Consider the following 19,448-nt stretch of genomic DNA (forward strand, 5'->3'; position numbering starts at 1 on the left):
CTAATGAATACTAATTTTTTTATGATTTTTTTAAACATTGTCTAAAAATAACACTTTTTTCGTAACTGGATTGCTGTGAAGGATCTTACATGAACGAAATCTGCATATTTGGGTTCGTCTTTGACGTCTCTAAAAACTGGTCAGAAATGTCAATTTTAAAATAATTAACACAAAAGCTATGGCCAGAAAACCAGGTTATTGGCCTAAAATTGTTCAACTTGATGTCGAATATCTCGAAGACAATGAACTTTGAAGTAAATATGGCATACTATATTGCTAAAAGTCGTTGCTATTATAGCTACAAAAAAACAACGGATTGCACTCCGGGAGTGCCGACAGAAGTGAAAACTCAATGACTAGTCCAAAATGTCTGCAGCACTATGTATAATTGACCCATCCTCCTTTCTATTGAAACACTTTAGTCCGAAATTGCTGGTCAGTGAGCTTGTTTAAAATTAGAAATTCAAATTTGTAGAGTTAATTGTTTAAAATTCGAATAGAAATTGTAAAGTTACCAGATCCTTGATACCTTGCAGATCTCGCATCTAAATATATTTGATCATGATATTTTGAGTTTTATTCACCATTACTAGAGTTCACTTTTATTAGCGATTTCATCAAGATGTAGCTTTATTGAATTATATTTGAGTGATATAAAGTTTGAATGTAGCTGTGAGATCCTCGTATTTCAACCCGTACAAGATTAGAACCTTTTTCATGTAATGTCATTGAGTTTTTCTTTATTGATTTAATTGCCATCTAATTGAGTGGTCATCTAAACGTTACGATCACGTGATCGCTGTCTCGAGTTTATAATTTTTTTTCCCCCCTCAGAAAGTGCCCAGCGCCGCTAAAGAAGTTCTCACTCCAAAAACATTAGAAAACTAAGGGATTCAGATCGAATGTCATTAGCGCCAAGGAGCCCCTTAACAACGAATTTTGAAAAACCAGCTTTTGCATTTCTTTTTTGTACTCGCATTGGGAACATTATAAAATATCTAAATGATTGGTAAATAAATAAATAGTCATTCACTTTTAAACATTTTTTTATTTCAGACATACACAGACGTACACTTATTCGAAGTCAAAAAACACATAAGTTCTCTTGATGATTTTCGGGTTGGTCACCTCTACGAACCACACCCCCGCGTCTTTCCAGATTAAAGTTTTCTGTTTAAGAGGCACGGAGAGGAATGATCTAATGTTGTGTTTTCTTAGCACCTCCAGCAAAAGCCCCTCCGCATGGTATCCCGAGTGTAACTGAAGGATGCTCCTCTCCTCCAGAAGTTCTTTGATCAGCTTCTTGAGATCGATCCGGGCCGCCTCCCACTTGTAAATGTCCACGTCAGGTGCCAGCGCCTCGATTGATGAGATGAATGCAATATTTGTTTCGTCGCTATCTCCACATTTATAATTGTACCATAACCCCTTGTTACTAAACCACAGCCTCGCAACGAGTTCAATGACGTACTCCATTGTTATTTTCTGATTTTTTAATTAATTTTAGAAAGCGTATGCGTCAGTTACAGGTTGCAGGTATTGTGATCTCATTTATGATATTATAATTGGAACTGGTGGGGGGAGGGGGAGGGGGAAATGACTAAACGAGATAGTCTTATGTAATCTTTCAGTAGGAGTAGCAGAGAAAGCGTTATTATTGTTTGTCCTTGTCACATTCTCACATTTTTTTTTTAATTCCCCACAGTGAATTTAGTATGGTTTATGTTAGGTAACAAATAACCCGACCAAGTTACGTAGGTTATGCTTGATATGTTGTCAGGTATATTAAAACGTGTTTTCAATTTCGTCACTTTGCGTATGTTCTGTCCCTCACGGACTTTCTGACCTCTGACCATTCCGATTGAAAAGATTGAAGAGTATACCCCCAACATCGCACGAGTTTCATGACCATGTCGCATTACAGAATTACAGCATTAGTAAAATCTACTTTATTTCTAGTACTTAGAGTTAATAATCTTTCAAATAAGCTTCATTATCTGACTAAGGTTACAATACTTAATTCATGACGGCTGATATTTGCTTATAATTTCATACAAATACATCAAACTCTCTCTATCTGTCAAATTCTACGGTGAATGGAAGTTTACAGTCACATACGACTTTTTGTTTTCGAACGTCACGGTCTACATCTCAACGATCGGCAACGCGCATGTAACATCTCGAAATTGCAGGCGTCCATAGGCTACGGTGACTGCTCACTACCAGACGGGCCGTGTGCTTGTTTGCCACCGATGTGGTATATAAAAAAAGAAAAAAACTTATTGAACCTTTTTGCAGTCGGCAACGCGCATGTAACAACTCTAAAGTTGCAGGCATCCATAGGCTACGTCGACTGCTTACCATCATGTGAGCCGGATGCTTGTTTGCCACCGACGTATTAATAAAAAAAAAAAAATCTGGGCCTTTTTGCAGTCTGCAAACTACAAACTACATTTGATAACCAAAAGAGACAAAATCAACCGTAAATAAGTGTGCTAGAAACCCTAAAGTCGACTGTCGAGGTTTTCCTGAGGGTCTAATGATAATAATGATGATGATGATGATGATGTATAGGTTTCAAAAGTCTGAACTTGCAAGCGTCCAAAGGCTACCGTAACAACTTACCATCAGACAGACTGTATGCTTATTTGCCACCAATGTGGTATAATAAAAGAAAAACCCCTTTACGGTTGGTAAACTACAAACTCCATACATTTGATAAGCACAAGCGACAAAACCAACCGCAAATAAAAGTGCATCCGTGTAAACTATAGAATTCGCAGGCGTTCATAGGCTACGGTGACTGCTTACTGCCAGGCGGGGTCGTCTGCTTGTTTGCCACTGACGTGGTATTAAAAAAAAAACGCCGATATATGTCTCATATTTTAAAACAAACATTATGGGCCTTTTTGCAATTTCATAGCGGATGTTTTTGGAACTAACTAGCGGTGTCCACTGACGAGGCGCCACTAGCGACATCTATATTGTTAAGCGAATCGATAGTCTGTCAAGCCGGATATGTCAGAAGCAATGTAATGCAAACTAAAGTATGGTATCCCTAGGAAACGAACAAAAGGCAGGAATGTACATCGAACAGCGATGAAATGTAAACAAAACAGTTCCACAGATAAGATATAAATGACACACGATTTTCGAACTATTCAAACCTAGTGTTGCTAGTCCACGATTTTTCAAATTTGCCGCCTTTTTCTACTGACTAGATTTGCTTGACCAAGATTAATTAACTTACCATGAACCCCCTCTGACTCTGCGGACTTTTTTAGAAATACTCAGACGGCTGCTCATCTATACATATCAAAGCGGATGGTTTTAGAACTAACGTTGCGCATACATACAGTCGCCCTCTGGCGGGGAAAGTTTAGAACTAACGTTGCGCATACATACTGTCGCCCTCAGGCGGGGCTAGCGGGGATTTTTGGAACTAACGTTGCGCATACATACTGTCGCCCTCTGGCGGGCCTGGCGGGGATTTTTGGAACTAACTAGCGGTGTCCACCGACGAAGGCGCCACTAGGGATATCTATTCATTTAAGCGATTCAACAACTCACATACAAAGTGGAGACATCTATTCATTTCATAGCGGATGGTTTTGAAACTAACGTTGCGCATACATACTGTCGCCCTCCGGCGGGGCTGGCGGATATTTTTGGAACTGACGTTGCGCATACACAGTGGCGCCTCTAGCGGGGAGTAGAGTGAACTAACGTTGCGCATACATACTGTCGCCCTCAGGCGGGGCTAGCGGGGATTTTTGGAACTAACGTTATGCATACATACTGTCGCCCTCTGGCCGGGCTGGCGGAAATTTTTGGAACTAACGTTGCGCATACCTACTGTCGCCCTCAGCCGGGGATTTTTGGAACTAACGTCGCGCATACATACTGTCGCCCTCTGGCGGGGCTGGCGGGGATTTTTGGAATTAACTAGCGGTGTCCACCGACGAAGGCGCCACTAGCGATATCTATTCATTTAAGCGATTCAACAACTCACATACAATGTGGAGACATCTAAACATTTCATAGCGGATGGTTTTGGAACTAACGTTGCGCATACATACTGTCGCCCTCTGGCAGGGAAAGTTTAGAACTAACGTTGCGCATACATACTGTCGCCCTCAGGCAGGGCTGGTGGGGATTTTTGGAACTAACGTTGCGCATACATACTGTCGCCCTCTGGCGGGGGATTTTTAGAACTAACCTTGCGCATACATACTGTCGCCCTCCAGCGGGGCTGGCGGAAATTTTAGGAACTAACGTTGCGCATACATACTGTCGCCCCCAGGCAGGGCTGGTGGGGATTTTTGGAACTAACGTTGCGCATACATACTGTCGCCCCCAGGCAGGGCTGGTGGGGATTTTTAGAACTAACGTTGCGCATACATACTGTCGCCCCCAGGCAGGGCTGGCGGATATTTTTGGAACTAACGTTGCGCATACATACTGTCGCCCCCACGCAGGGCTGGTGGGGATTTTTAGAACTAACGTTGCGCATACATACTGTCGCCCTCAGGCAGGGCTGGCGGGGATTTTTGGAACTAACGTTGCGCATACATACTGTCGCCCCCAGGCAGGGCTGGTGGGGATTTTTAGAACTAACCTTGCGCATACATACTGTCGCCCCCAGGCAGGGCTGGTGGGGATTTTTGGAACTAACGTTACGCATACACAGTGGCGCCTCTAGCGGGGAGTAGAGTGAACTAACCAGCGGCGCATACATACTGTCGCCCTCCGGCGGGGCTGGCGGATATTTTCGGAACTAACGTTGCGCATAGACTGTGGCGCCTCTAGCGGGGAGTAGGGTGAACTAACCAGTGGCGCCATCTAGCGGCGACCTTTGGAACTAACGTTGCGCATAGACAGTGGCGCCATCTAGCGGGGAGTAGGGTGAACTAAATTGTCACTACCTTGCGCATACATACTGTCGCCCTCTGGCGGAAAAGTTCTGGTCTCGGAGCGGCATAAACACACTACTTGCGTTGTGTATCAAAATCAAGTCAAATCTGTGAGGTCGGTTGAATCAATCTTTCGAATCATTTTATATACCTATACAGTAACTTTGTATTGTTTCAGGTTTATATACGAGACGGAGCATCACAACGGAATAGCGGAATTGCTGGAGATCCTCGGCTCCATCATCAACGGCTTCGCGCTGCCATTGAAGGAGGAACACAAGATGTTCTTACTCAGGGTCAGTACTTATTTCCAGGGATGATGCGAATATTCGCATCCGCATCCGCGGAACATCCGCATTGTTTTCAACATCCGCATCCGCATAAAATCGATGCGGAGCATCCGCATGATGCGGATGTCGACCAAGTCGGTAACAGGAACGTATTAGCGGCGGCGCCGCCGGCGTAAGTGCTAGGTAATTTCGTCATTACGAGTATATATAACGAAATCGTCTAGATCCCGATAAGTCGGCCAAGCTACTGTTTATTAAATAAAATGCACCTATATTCTTGTTCAAATACTAAACGTTTCGTTTTTTTTAATTAAAAAATGCTGAAAATGCAAATTTTGACGTTTTTTATGTACCAAATCTTGACATCTGCATCCGCATCCGCGGATGTGAGACGTTAAATATCCGCATCCGCGGATGTCAAAAAATCTGCATCCGCAACATCCCTGCTTATTTCTATGAGAAATATGAGGCTAGAGTCTGTTTGACAACAAAGCTAATGCTGTAATCGCGCTACCTACCACCACCGCCACTTCACCACATAAATGGTAGCAAGTCCTCAAGCTTAGTGATGTGCCGATGAGAACGTTCTCGTTTCTGAGAATTCCTTTCCAAAGAAGTTTTCGGAAAATTTCCAATTTTCTTAAGAACGTTCTCTTATTAGCATAAATAAGTTATGAACAATCTTAATTTTTTTTTAACGGAATGACATATTTACGTTTGTTAAGTCGATACCTTTTGCCTCAAATAACTTGTTTGGGTAATTTCGTGTTATTTTACTCCTGTTTTTTTTATCAATTAGTATTATTTTTAGCATTAGAAAGAACTTGCAAGAAGGTAAGCGATCTTGACATGTCTTTTAATTGAAAAACGCTTTTTAAAAACCAAAAACTATTACTTATGAAAGCAGAAGAATATAAATGATCGTATTAGATTCATAATTGTTACATATTTGCCGTAACTTATTTTAAAAATGTGTTTTTCAATTAAAAGACACATCAAGATTGTTTACCTTTTTTCTAATGCTAAAAAAACGCGGTATACACTAAGCGATTAAACAAAAGAATTCATCGCTTTTGCGACGAAAGGGTAAAACTCTCAGAGAACATTTCCGAGAAATTTTCGAGAACGTTTTCGGTAGATTTCTCTGTTCTCGGGAATATTTTGAAAACGGTACATCGCTACTCGAGCATAACTCAATTTCAGAAAATTTCTTACTTAGAGTGTTTGTGTTTTTTATGTCAAAGATACATTTTAGATAAATATTAATAAAATCGTTTGTCAACAGGTGCTGCTACCTCTCCACAAGGCGAAGTCTCTGTCTGTGTACCACCCCCAGCTAGCTTACTGCGTAGTACAATTCCTGGAGAAGGACCCCTCCTTAACACAACCCGTAGTTAGGTGAGTTTGTATCTATTATATTTAATTAACCTCCTGAGTCTAAATGTACATTACAATGTACATATTCATTCAATCTAATTTGAACTTTTCTTGTACCATATAAAGTAGCATTTCTTTTGTTTCATTGTTATTTAAAACAAACGAAATTCGTTCCAATTTACATATAGAACAAGGTTCAAATTAAAAAACTTTCTATGGTGGGTCTTATAAGGTTAAAATTGCTTGCGAACGTATGTATGTTGTACGTATGTGTATGAACTAATGTTGTAATGCGTTTGCGAGGGTTTCAAACTAAATAGAAAGTACTTACGCTGTCACGCTCACAACAACCTAAGGTTAGCCTAATATCATATTATTGGAATGACAATATTAGTTTGATTTTTAGGTTTTTTCGTCCTTTTTTCGCATCGACAGCAAGTCCAACTTCAAAATTGACCTAAATGTTTCTTAGAGATTTTTGGCATAAATATCGTGCACAGGTACAATATTTTGTTTGCTATTAGTTATCTGTGTAGCTGTGACCTCTGCTCTCCTGCCTATATAAGATTTAGGCAGAAATGTAAACCTGAAATTAACATTATACCTGTTTGGTATTCGCAAACGATATTGTAAACTGACTATTTATTCCAGGGCATTATTAAAATACTGGCCAAAGACGCACTCGCCCAAGGAGGTGATGTTCCTTAACGAGATGGAGGAAATACTGGACGTGATCGAACCCGCCGAGTTCCAGAAAATCATGGACCCGCTCTTCAGGCAGCTCGCTAAGTGCGTCTCCAGCCCGCATTTCCAAGTGAGTATTTTAGTTTTTTTGAAGTGAAAACTTCTTTAGCGGCGCTGAGCACTTTTTGAGGTGGGGAAAAATGATAAACTCGAGACAGCGTAACGCGTAACGCGCTGACGTCATGTGACACGGACAATGTTAGTCACCAAAGAACTTTAGCCATAACGTATCATAGTAAGGTCTACTACTAGTCATTGAGTTTTCACTTTTGTCGGCACTCCCGGAGTGCAATCCGTTGTTTTTTTTCTTTTAGAATAGAAAAGAATACCTAGTTTTTTATTCGTAAACACAGACAATGTACATGCATAGAAAAAATATAGTGAACAATCAAGCGTCACGAAATGGCCCCATCTCAGCATGTTGCTGGCCACTTCAAGCGCTGATCTTTTGCATCCACGTCTTTGTACAGACGTAGTGAACAATCCTTTGCCATCGTATTGTCTCGGAAACGTTCGTTTTTGTCATAGACCACCCGTTTATTTCTAACTGTATTAAATCGAAAGCGGCGAATAGTCTATCTCGCGTTAGAGATGCTGTCGCGACGCACTCGTACTGAGCCAACAGATGAATACTTACTTCGCTGGTTCAGCGACCCGAAGTGGTTCTTGGCCTCCGACACTAGATTTCGCCATTCGTTCATATCCTGTGCGATCTGACGCCATTCAGCCGCTTGTATGCCACACAGGTCTTTCTGGACCTCGTCGATCCATCGGTACCTAGGAACAGATGAATAAATAGGATCAAATCCCCTTGACTCGTAAAACGAGATTGAGGTCAGTCCAGCCATTTATGTCAATAGTTTATAACATTCCAAATCATTCCAGGTGGCCGAGCGCGCCCTCTACTACTGGAACAACGAGTACATAATGTCCCTGATCTCGGACAACGCGCACCACATCCTGCCCATCATGTTCCCCTCGCTGTACCGGAACACCAAGAGCCACTGGAACAAGACCATCCACGGGCTGGTCTACAACGCGCTCAAGCTGTTCATGGAGATGAACCAGAAGCTCTTCGACGAGTGCACGCAGCAGTACAAGCAGGAGAAGCACAAGTGAGTGTGTCACGTCACCAATATAACGGACCGAAACATCTGTTGCAGTCGCTTTAGGGCGATAATTGATATTTCTTTGTAGTTGACTTGTAGTGTAATAAAATAGTCTGTGCCTTAACCGACGCTTTTTTTTCAGGGAGCGAGAGCGTCTCCTGCAGAGGGAAGAGCTATGGCAGCGGCTAGAAGCCAAGGCGGCCAAGGCGCCGCCGCCTGCGCCGCGCCGCGACGACAACATACAGTTCGCGGACGACGCGCCAGACCTCAGCTACACCAGGATCGAGAGGGAGGCGACGCAGGTATGTGGGATATACTACTTTTCTCAAATTTGTAATGAAATGATGAGATGACTTACTTCAAATTACGTCCGGAAGTACTACGTATAGTACGTATCCGGTGCGGTCCGTGCGACGAGTGAAGATATGTAAAGAATTTTTCATCTCCTGTTCGGAAAGTTCACCTTTCATAGGCTGATAACCGGGTGGAAAATCTCATTTCCCACCCTAGGGTGGAAAGTAATTTATTTTTTATTTTTACTTCGAGCAACATCATATTATTCAGTTAAAAGTTCTCATATTAGCTTCCGCATGACTGAAATTGGCGCCGTTTACATTTTGGTCGAAAAAAAATCGAAAACCATAGACAATCCGATCTTAAAGTGGGATGTATCTGAAACGGCCTTCCGCGCCTTAAAAAAAATAAAACCGAATAAATGAATGTAATATAATGATAATATTACCAATAATCAACCTACATTTCTTGTGTTTCACTTTCCTCATAGTCGAAATGAAAAGTAGAATGTTTAACTCGGGTAAAAGTAACCATCTCACCCTCGAACTATTGGCGCTCTCTCTTCGTTCGAGCGCCAAAATATCTCGGGTGAAATGGATCACTTTCCACCCTTGGTTAACAATCTACTATTTTTACAGCCTTACACACCTAGGCGTGTAAAGCAACCTTCTTTTGTTTTTATCAGCAGCAGCGGCCCGCGATTCTCATAATCTCGGCGGGCTGGTCAACGACACCTTTTCGTAACTCATGAGGCCCTGGTACTTGCTCCGCGCTAAATTAAATTTTTAGACAGTTTTTTCCTCGATTTTGGCCACCGTAGCCTATGGATATTCGACTACTTGGCCTGCAACCCTTCGTTTAATAAAACACTTCTGAACAATAAATCAGAGCAAATATATAACAATTATAAATCATATACGATTATTTACATTCTTTTGCTTTCGTAAGTAATATAAACTAATTTTTAAAGAGCGTATTTCAATCATTTTCTATAAAAAGACACGTCTAGATTGTTTGTCTTTTTCTAATGCTATAAAAAAAGAAGTATACACTAGGATCGAGTGGAAAGCCACCCAGGTATTCACGAATGGAAAAGAGTAGGTTAAAAACTCTGATTCGGGTGGTGGCTACTTGTTAAGGCGGGGTAGGAGTCAATACTATTTTTATAATCCGCCAGACACAAAAAAAAAACGCGAGCTTTTCGCCCACGCGAGCTTAATTAGGGCAACTCCTAGAAGACTCTTTATAGAAATAGAAATAGTTTATTTGGCATTGCACAAGGGCAAAGTTGTTGTTTAACCTCTCGTGCTAATATTGATACCCGAGCAAGCGAAAGATTAAAAATTTTCAAAGCACGAGGGTTATACGTTGCTGGGGAAAATTTGCCTGAAACACATAATTTTTCACCACACCAACCCAAACAAAATATTAACTGTAAGATATCAAACAAAATCATACCAAAAGAATTCCAAATGAATGTTACTAAATATTTAGTATACATACAATCATCATTAAAAAGTCATTTCTACCAGCAAACATAAGAAGACAACTCATTTGCATTTGATTACTTTGTCTTACATGTGAACAAAATGCAACTTTGCTATCAGTTTTTGAGCAATTAAACCTTTAATGCCTTAATATTACGGTTGAAACATCTCCATGCACTTTTGAACGCCAGGGTACAATTTAAAAGAGAAGCGCAAAATAATGGGCGCGCAACGGAGGAATTAGAGCGATGAGGGCTCTTCAATAAGTACATACTTAATTTTAATATCCTGCCTTCAAATATGTACTTTCCTTATCTTTCACAGGCTCGCAAGCAAGGTTTAACCTCAGCCAAGCCAGCGCCCCTGCTCCGCAAGAAGTCGGAGCTGCCCGCCGACTCCAGCACCGTGGCCGCGCTCATCCAGCACCAGCGCGCCGACCAGTACCTGAGCACGCCGCCCGACCCCGACCAGTGCTAGCGGACGTGAGTGCCTCTCTACTAACCTCAGCCAAGCCAGCTCCGCTAGACTCGAGAAGTAGGAACTGCTCGCCGACTCCAGCACATCCAGCACAGCCGACCAGTACCTGAGTCCACCGCCTGACCCCGACCAGTGCTAGCGGACGTGAGTGCCTCTCTACTAACCTCAGCCAAGCCAGCTCCGCTAGACTCGAGAAGTCGGAACTGCTTGCCGATTCCAGCACATCCAGCACAGCCGACCAGTACTTGAGTCCACTGCCTGACCCCGACCAGTGCTAGCGGACGTGAGTGCCTCTCTAATAACCTCAGCCAAGCCAGTTCCGCTAGACTCGAGAAGTCGGAACTGCTCGCCTACTCCAGCACATCCAGCACAGCCGACCAGTACCTGAGTCCACCGCCTGACCCCGACCAGTGCTAGCGGACGTGAGTGCCTCTCTACTAACCTCAGCCAAGCCAGCCCTCTGCTCCGCAAGAAGTCGGTGCTGCCCGCCGACTCCAGCACCGTGGCCGCGCTCATCCAGCACCAGCGCGCCGACCAGTACCTGAGCACGCCACCCGACCCCGACCAGTGCTAGCGGACGTGAGTGCCTCTCTACTAACCTCAGCCAAGCCAGCCCTCTGCTCCGCAAGAAGTCGGTGCTGCCCGCCGACTCCAGCACCGTGGCCGCGCTCATCCAGCACCAGCGCGCCGACCAGTACCTGAGCACGCCGCCCGACCCCGACCAGTGCTAGCGGACGTGAGTGCCTCTCTACTAACCTCAGCCAAGCCAGCTCCGCTCGACTCAAGAAGTCGGAGCTGCCCGCAGACTCCACCACCGTGGCCGCGCTCATCCAGCACCAGCGCGCCGACCAGTACCTGAGCACGCCGCCCGACCCCGACCAGTGCTAGCGGACGTGAGTGCCTCTCTACTAACCTCAGCCAAGCCAGCTCCGCTCGACTCAAGAAGTCGGAGCTGCCCGCAGACTCCACCACCGTGGCCGCGCTCATCCAGCACCAGCGCGCCGACCAGTACCTGAGCACGCCGCCCGACCCCGACCAGTGCTAGCGGACGTGAGTGCCTCTCTACTAACCTCAGCCAAGCCAGCTCCGCTAGACTCAAGAAGTAGGAACTGCTCGCCGACTCCAGCACCGTTGCCGCGCTCATCCAGCGCCAGCGCGCCGACCAGTACCTGAGCACGCCACCCGACCCCGACCAGTGCTAGCGGACGTGAGTGCCTCTCTACTAACCTCAGTTAAGCCAGCTCCGCTAGACTCGAGTCTAACCCTGTGTTGAACTCCTCGAGGAGTCCAACGCCCAACCCCGACCAGTACTAATAGCGGTGAATGCCTCAGAGGGCCTTAACCCCTGAGAGGGGCCCTATTAGCGTATGCAATCCTGAAATGTATTACAAGATTATAAGGAGCCCACCTCTGGCATAACATGGGATACAACCGTTTGAACAACTCCACACACACCTCATATTGCAATTTTATCTTTAAACACTGTGCGGTGTCCCGTGTGGTGACTGCACATGCGCGCATTTAGCAATTTCTCCCAAAATCTATCCTATGCTCTAACTGAATATAATATTTATTCAGATATTTCTTCCGCAGATTAACAACTATAAAACGGGCACCAACGCTCCACAGCCCATCTTCTATAAAGTGATCCCGTGACCGTGATCACCGTGGTGGCGGACAGTGACCCATGATCATCGGGACAGTGGTCTATGATCGTAACAGTGACCAATGATCATCGGAACAGTGGTCAATGATCGTAACAGTGACCAATGATCATCGGAACAGTGGTCTATGATCGTAACAGTGATCAATGATCATCGGGACAGTGGTCTAACAGTGATCAATGGTCGTCGGAACAGTGACAGCGGCAGGACGCTCTAGTGACTACGCCTTGTGGTATATATTGAAACCGATCGGCGGTACTGGGTAACTACTCTCCTCGCTTCGCTCGTCGTCGCATCTCGGCGATGAAATGCTGGTAACTGTGGATTGGTCTGTAACAAAATATCCATGTAGAAATATAGACACGCAGCGAAATGTGTATAAACTGTAAGTACAGTCGCCACCAGATATATCGGAGCGGCCAAGGTGTTCACAATATCTGAACACGCACTCTCACGCCCTGACAATAGAGGCGTGTTCAGATATTTGTGAGCGCCTTAGCTGCACCGATATATCTGATGGCGACTGTACACGACATAATCAAATCGAATTTTGAGTTTTAGATCTAATCAAGGACCTACAGTAATACAACAGTCACTCTAGTGTTACAAGGGGGCCCTAAGTATGAAGATTCGGTAATTGTTCGACCATTTTCGTCCACTGACATGACTCGCACTATATTACCGAATTTGTATGGAAAACTGTAATTTTGATAAAAAAAATTAGGTACGCGAAAATCGAAATTTCGTTATCTGCCCCACTATCACTCGAATATGCAAGAGTGATAGAGAGACATAACGAAATTTCGATTTTCGCGGTAGGCCCTCAGTGGGGACGGGTGGACGAAATTTGTATCGCCGAATGTTTGATGAAACAAGTCAAAATATAGAATATGAACAATATCGATAAATTTCCTATAAAGGTGTTTTAATACTATTCGTTAAACACCTCTAGAAGTGACAGAAACTCCGCCGAGTTAAATATGTAGTTAGTACGCATACTTATATAAAAATGTAGTTCTGTTGATGTTTTTATGTGATCTAGGCTTAGCACAGGAGCGCCGCGACAGTATCCCGCCCGCGAGATAAACTACCCGTCCTTCTCTAACTAATAAGAAAAAAGACGGGTAATCTTGCTCGCGCGCGAGATACTGTCGCGGAGCTCCTGTGCTAAGCCGACTGTGGTACGACAGTTGAACGTTAATCTTTGATATGTCACTATAGTAAATATTGTCATGTTTATACTTGCCAGAGCAAATTGTATTTTGTTTTCATACACATAGGACTCGTAATAATGTGAAAAGTAGTCCAAAACGTTCAGCTCTCGGTCCATTAGTACCTAAATATGTGATCTAAATGTTGCGAGAATGATATAGATTTCAATATGAATCACAAAGCGCCGGCAAGCTTGTATTACTTAAATTATTTTTGTATTAAAATATATTATAAATCACCATTCCATTTGCGAAACCAACTGACATTGCGGTAGAGTAAAAAAGAGATAATAAAAACATTCTAATGCATTTGAAGCATATGTTGATAATCTATTTTTAACCTTTTCGCCAACGGCGGATATATCCGCACCGCAGGTTCAACGCCAATGACGGAATAATCCGTCACAGACCACAGAGCAACTTAGACCTACGTCATAATGCATAAAGTTCAATTTCAGTTTTGACACTTCGGTGATGTGGCGTCCGAGTGACAGCTTTTGTGTGTGACACGGCGTCGCACCCTACACTATTATAGTACAATCATTTTATGACTAACTAAATAAAAAAAAATCTCGTACAGTAAAAATAGATTACCATATTATCGGTCTTAGTTATGACAACGCTAATGTTTTTACCCAACTACGGCGAAGCCAAAAGTTGAGCTTCTATGTGGCTGAGAAAATATCTAACTAAGTCCTAGCATAGACTCCATTTGTACTGTAGGCTTAGCAGGAGTATACCACGACAGTATCTCTCATAGACTGCCCGTCTGTTCCTAACTGTGTTAATTAGAAAGGGGCGGGTAGATCTATCTCGCGTCAGAGATAGTTAATGTCGCGGCATACTTGTATTAAGACTACTGATGGCCAGGCCTGGCCAGGGCGATGTTAAAATCATTGAATGTGTTTCTTATTGTTAAAACTCGGATTGCCATATTGTTTTACCTTTCCTGTGGACTAAAACCGTGAGTTCGAACCTCGGTCGAGCCGTATAGAGCAGAAAAAAAATCATTCTAAAAAAATGAAAACTGATGACGGAAAAAATCGGTTAGGATCCTAATCAAACACACGATAGGTTAATCCTTTGACCGCTAAAACAGGCCACAGACGTGCACGGTTACAGTTTAATATTAACCTTCGTTCATTCCATTATGATTTACGATGGTGCGATATATATAATAGGCGTAGCGGTCAAAGGGTTAAAGGATCCAAACTAATACGAATGCTATAATTATAACTAAAACCGCACAGACTTTTGGCCGACTCGCTTCATTCATCTAGCTATTATAATCATGTTTATACGAAGCCATTGTAATGTAGTTATATTTATTATTTACAAACCAAATATGCATTGACTTATTTTTAACTTTGTAACAAGTTACTCGTAAGGTCATTACGGATAAGTGTGGCATTAGGGACAAGTGTGGCTGGTCTTCACATTGGGGCCTGTTCACACATTGATTAGTGTTTATTACACTTACCCGTAATTACCTTATGTGTTTGTACTATTTGTTATATAATACATCTATATTGTGCATCTCAAAGGAATACAGTAAAAAGTAAAACGGAAATTCATTTTCTCGTACAATAGGTCCCTATTGTGTAAGAAAATTAAAATCTTGTTATTCTGTTATTGCATTTATTTGCATATATGAGTAAATAGTTGGATCATATCAAAAGTTAAAAATCGTATGTCATATATATCTGACACGATAACTTTGCATGGTTTATAATAAGATTGATTAACTCCTCAACTTTAACAAATTCCTTGAAAAACGTAAAAAATGAAAGGTCACTCGAACCCAGCGTCAAAAAGCCGCTCCCATACAAATTTTAAAACGACGTACTTGAATCCCATGAAGTTTGGCATGAACAGTTACGTCAATATATCTGTACTTATATTTCTAGCAACGAACGCTGGTACCAGACAGATTTAACTATGTTACTAGAATGTTCATGTCAAATATCATGTTATTTTAAAATGACATAACTTGCGGCGTCTAGGTTCCTGTGACTCTTAATAGCTTTTTAAACAAAACCAATAAGATGGACCAATATTAGGTGCACATGGACTTAAATTGATCAATTGATATACCGGGTGTGGCCTGTGACATGAGCAAATAATTAAAACATAGATTGTACTCCTCAAACGGTGACACTTTTGTTCAACAACTTTTAAAAATTATGAAGTATTTAGACTCCATATTTTTCATACAAAATAAATATTATCTTCAATGGACGCCATCGCCACGCCATATAATTCTGATTGACGTTGCTTGTCAAGCCTTAAACATAACAAAATTCGCAATACATTGCGTCTTTGAATAACCTTTAAAGTGTATTAAAAATCAAAGTACAAGTTATTTTCAAAAGTCGCTGAACAAATGTTGATTAGTATGAGGAGTACAGCCTACAGTTAAAATTTTTGCTCTTATTACAGGCCACACCCGGTATTTGTTGAAGGCTCAAACAGTAGCTTGTTACTAAGAGGGAATCATGAGGGACTAGCCATAGTTTATGCCTTAACTAATAGATATAACGTAATGGACTAATCTGGTTGACTACACGGCACTCGTGTTTAAGAGTTTTCTTTAGTTTTAATTAATAATTTACTTCAATCGTCGGGCTAAAACGCAAACACTCGTAGACTTGTCTTAATTTAACTAAGTGTGCTATTTTTTAGTATATATATACAGCACTGGTTGCTTGCTACTCTAACTTATAGCTGCGTCTCTTTTGCCCGGCGGTTGAGGAAAATGTAGAGCCTATCATTAGTTGCGTGCTTGGCGTGCCAAAGGTGACAATAGTTATTTGTACAACAAGAGATCAAAGTTTGATATTTCTTCGAGTGCTTATTTTGAGTCCCGTGCAAGCGAAAGATTCTATAATAGATTCACGAGCGTAGCGAGTGAATCTAATTTAGAATCTTGAGCGTAGTAAGGGATTCAAAAGCGCACGAGATGTAAATAACTTTGATCTCGTGTAGTACACAAAATTTTTCACCCTAAGCAGTGAGAACATACCTAGAGGGACAGAGATAATAGAACCCAAATATATCGAACTTTGTATTAGACCCCGCATGTTGAAATGACATTTGACTATAAAAATCACTTGAATGACATTTTGTCTCACTCAGTGAGCAAAATGCGATTTTGCTCACTGAGTGAGACAAAATGACTCAGTGAGCAAAATCGCATTTTGCTCACTGTTTTTAAGAAGCAAAGTACCCTTGTTCGAGCTGCTGAGGTGAAAATAAGTGTTTCGATTCACTGTTAGACGCCAAAATGATTTAAGGTCAATAGGGGTAAGTGTGGCTGCGGGGTAAGTGTGGTTAACCTTCATATTGGGGCCTGTTTACACATTGATTAGTGTTGGGGCGCCCCAGTATCACACTAGTATGTAACTCCTATACTAAATACTATCAACGTGTGCAGTGTGACAGTAGGGCGCTCCATGGGTTAATAGCAAATGTATGTCTCGCAATAAACGCTAATCAATGTGTAGACAGGCCCTTATGTGAATGCCAGTTCTAGACTTGCCTCATAGCTACACTTACCCGTTATTGATCTAACTACTTTAAAAGTCTATTTGGAGTGATTTGAGTATAAAAATGTGTTTTCAACCTTATCAAAAGTATGACCTTATAAAAACATTGTTATATATTTTTGAGATGTTGATTGGGACATTTTTATACTTGTCAATATATAATATGCATCATAAAAATCATGATAAAATTAAAAATATAACATTAACAAGACAATTTGTATAAATGAAATGTGTGTAGGTAGCATATGAATGTAAAGATTGAATGAGCACATTTTTTACATTATTTATTTTATATATTTTAATCCAACGTGAATGTGTTTTTAAATTAACCGAATATAATTATACTTACGGTTATGGATAGGTATCTAAATGCATTCGTTTTTATTTAATGCCTTATGACAGTAACGTTTATTTTTATGTACATGTTTAGGATACAAGTTTATGAATGAAGCAAGTGACTTTTGGGGATAACTTTTGTTTTTATTTATTCTCCATCTAAGATAAAACCAAATATGCAAATAAGTTTCCAAAAACACCCGCATATATGAATGTTAAAGTTCAATATAACTCGCATTGCAAGTACAAATGGTTATAGGCGTAGATTTTTTACATGTGTAGTACAGTAGGTGCCTAAAATTTGATAATTATATTTAGATAGAACTAACAAATTTTGGGACGCGCATTAACACATCGCTGGCCCAATATTACAGGGTTCTATGTTTCACTCACTCACTCACTATTGTCATACGAGTAGTGATATTAAGTCGAATTTCAACTACTTATCTTGATGTAACATAGAACCTTGTAATATTGGGCCAGCGACATAACACTGCGGCATATGAAGGCAGGCAATTTACCACGGTGCAAAATATTTTTTGAACAATGCCCTGAGCTGGTGCAAAATGCGAACACATACTAAGTATAAGTAAAACACAACGGAATGATTGTGTCTCACGACATTTTTATTGAGAAATGAAACTACTGGAAAAAAAAATCCCACCTTTTACCACTGGTAACTACTGAGAAAAAAAATTCCCAACCGAGTTGGTGGTAACTAAATCGGAATTATTTTTCCCTGTAGTTATCAGTGGTAAGAGGAGAAAAAATCCCAGTAGTTACCACTGGTAACAACTTGGTGGTAACTAGCGGGAATAACCCCCATGCTGCCCCTATAATATGAAAGTGTGACGGCTAGCACTGTACAGTTAACTGCCATTTAGGTCTAAATTTGTAACAAATCGCTGCCCTTAATACAGCTAGCATTCCTAACAAAATCAACTGTTTTATGGTGCTTTCATGTATAATTCACATGACCATAGGTTAAATGATGGCCTACACAACTGTGCCAGAAATCTTTTATTATGATATTGGCTAAGGGCACAAATACAAATACTACATATCCATGCAAACAAAGTGCTCCGCTTTACCCTCTTAAGGCTCACAGTCCTAGCTACAGATGTAGTGCACAATTGTCTTCCATCGTATTTTCTCGGATTTGTTCATATGTGCCATGCTACTTCAGTCAACCTCAGTACATTTTGTACCGAGACTGACTGAAATAGCAAGACACGTTCGTACGTAGGTACGTACGTTTCCGTGAAAATACGATGGAAATTAATTATCCACTACATCTGTAGAGTCTATTCAGTTTGATGAAATTATTATATCTGTCCAAGCCGCGTAGCCAAGATGCTAATCGCTTACGCTCCGTAGCGATCGATACGCAACTGTCACTGTCGCGCTAATATGGAAGAGTGATAGAGAGACATAATTATTTTTGTTGTCGAAGCGATAGCGATTGTAACCTTGGCTAGGCCGGCTGGCTTTGTATAAGTACCTACATTCCTTACTTTACTATTTATTTTGAGAACAATGCGCCATAATTCTGACTTCACTCAAAATCAATATTATTTATATGTCTGAACTTTTTTGTTTTGTGTATGGATGGAGTCCCCAAAAGTCGCTTGCCAGTATGTTCGTGGGTGTTGCACGTATGGAGACACTTAGACAATCATTTGCCACGCTGTTCGATAAATTGATAAATTTTGTATAAATATTTATAACGATAATGTAACTGTTGATTAAATGTAACAGAAGATATAAGGGTGCTTATGATTATCGTTATAATACAAAGTTGTGCATATAGCCATGTGTTTTATTTGATTACCTACATGACGGTCTTAGGACAGGACTGGCGGACTTAAGCCTAATGGGAGTTATCAAAATATCGTTGTAAGCTCACGATATATAATAACACGAAATAGGTATGTATGTATACAAAATGATTATGATTTGAGCAGTCTGCCTATGTCCGATGTAGGTATGTGTTATGTATTC

The 19,448-nt window shown here is 41.5% G+C and overlaps 1 protein-coding gene and 1 long non-coding RNA gene across 6 annotated transcripts in view; both read left to right on the forward strand.

The window, feature by feature from the left end:
* Nucleotides 1–10,701, forward strand: part of LOC134673241 (serine/threonine-protein phosphatase 2A 56 kDa regulatory subunit delta isoform) — a 126,739-nt gene extending 116,038 nt beyond the window's left edge. For all 4 annotated transcript variants that reach the window (XM_063531203.1, XM_063531202.1, XM_063531201.1 and 1 more), the window contains 6 exons: nucleotides 5,092–5,209; nucleotides 6,489–6,601; nucleotides 7,232–7,394; nucleotides 8,210–8,439; nucleotides 8,576–8,735; nucleotides 10,539–10,701. In XM_063531203.1, coding sequence (XP_063387273.1) covers nucleotides 5,092–5,209; nucleotides 6,489–6,601; nucleotides 7,232–7,394; nucleotides 8,210–8,439; nucleotides 8,576–8,735; nucleotides 10,539–10,691 — 937 coding nt within the window. In that variant the 3' untranslated portion in view covers nucleotides 10,692–10,701. The remainder of the gene's footprint in view (nucleotides 1–5,091; nucleotides 5,210–6,488; nucleotides 6,602–7,231; nucleotides 7,395–8,209; nucleotides 8,440–8,575; nucleotides 8,736–10,538) is intronic.
* Nucleotides 10,702–11,630: 929 nt separating this feature from the next.
* On the forward strand, nucleotides 11,631–19,256 carry LOC134673272 (uncharacterized). 2 transcript variants are annotated; one of them, XR_010099443.1, is made up of 2 exons: nucleotides 11,631–11,741; nucleotides 12,285–19,256. It is a non-coding gene; the product is annotated as an uncharacterized LOC134673272 (long non-coding RNA). The 2 variants fall into 2 exon arrangements; XR_010099444.1 differs by lacking the exon at nucleotides 11,631–11,741 and adding an exon at nucleotides 11,758–11,898.
* The last annotated feature ends 192 nt before the right edge of the window (nucleotides 19,257–19,448 follow it).

The sequence above is a fragment of the Cydia fagiglandana genome, chromosome 18, assembly GCF_963556715.1.
Source record: "Cydia fagiglandana chromosome 18, ilCydFagi1.1, whole genome shotgun sequence".
Lineage (NCBI taxonomy): Eukaryota > Metazoa > Arthropoda > Insecta > Lepidoptera > Tortricidae > Cydia > Cydia fagiglandana.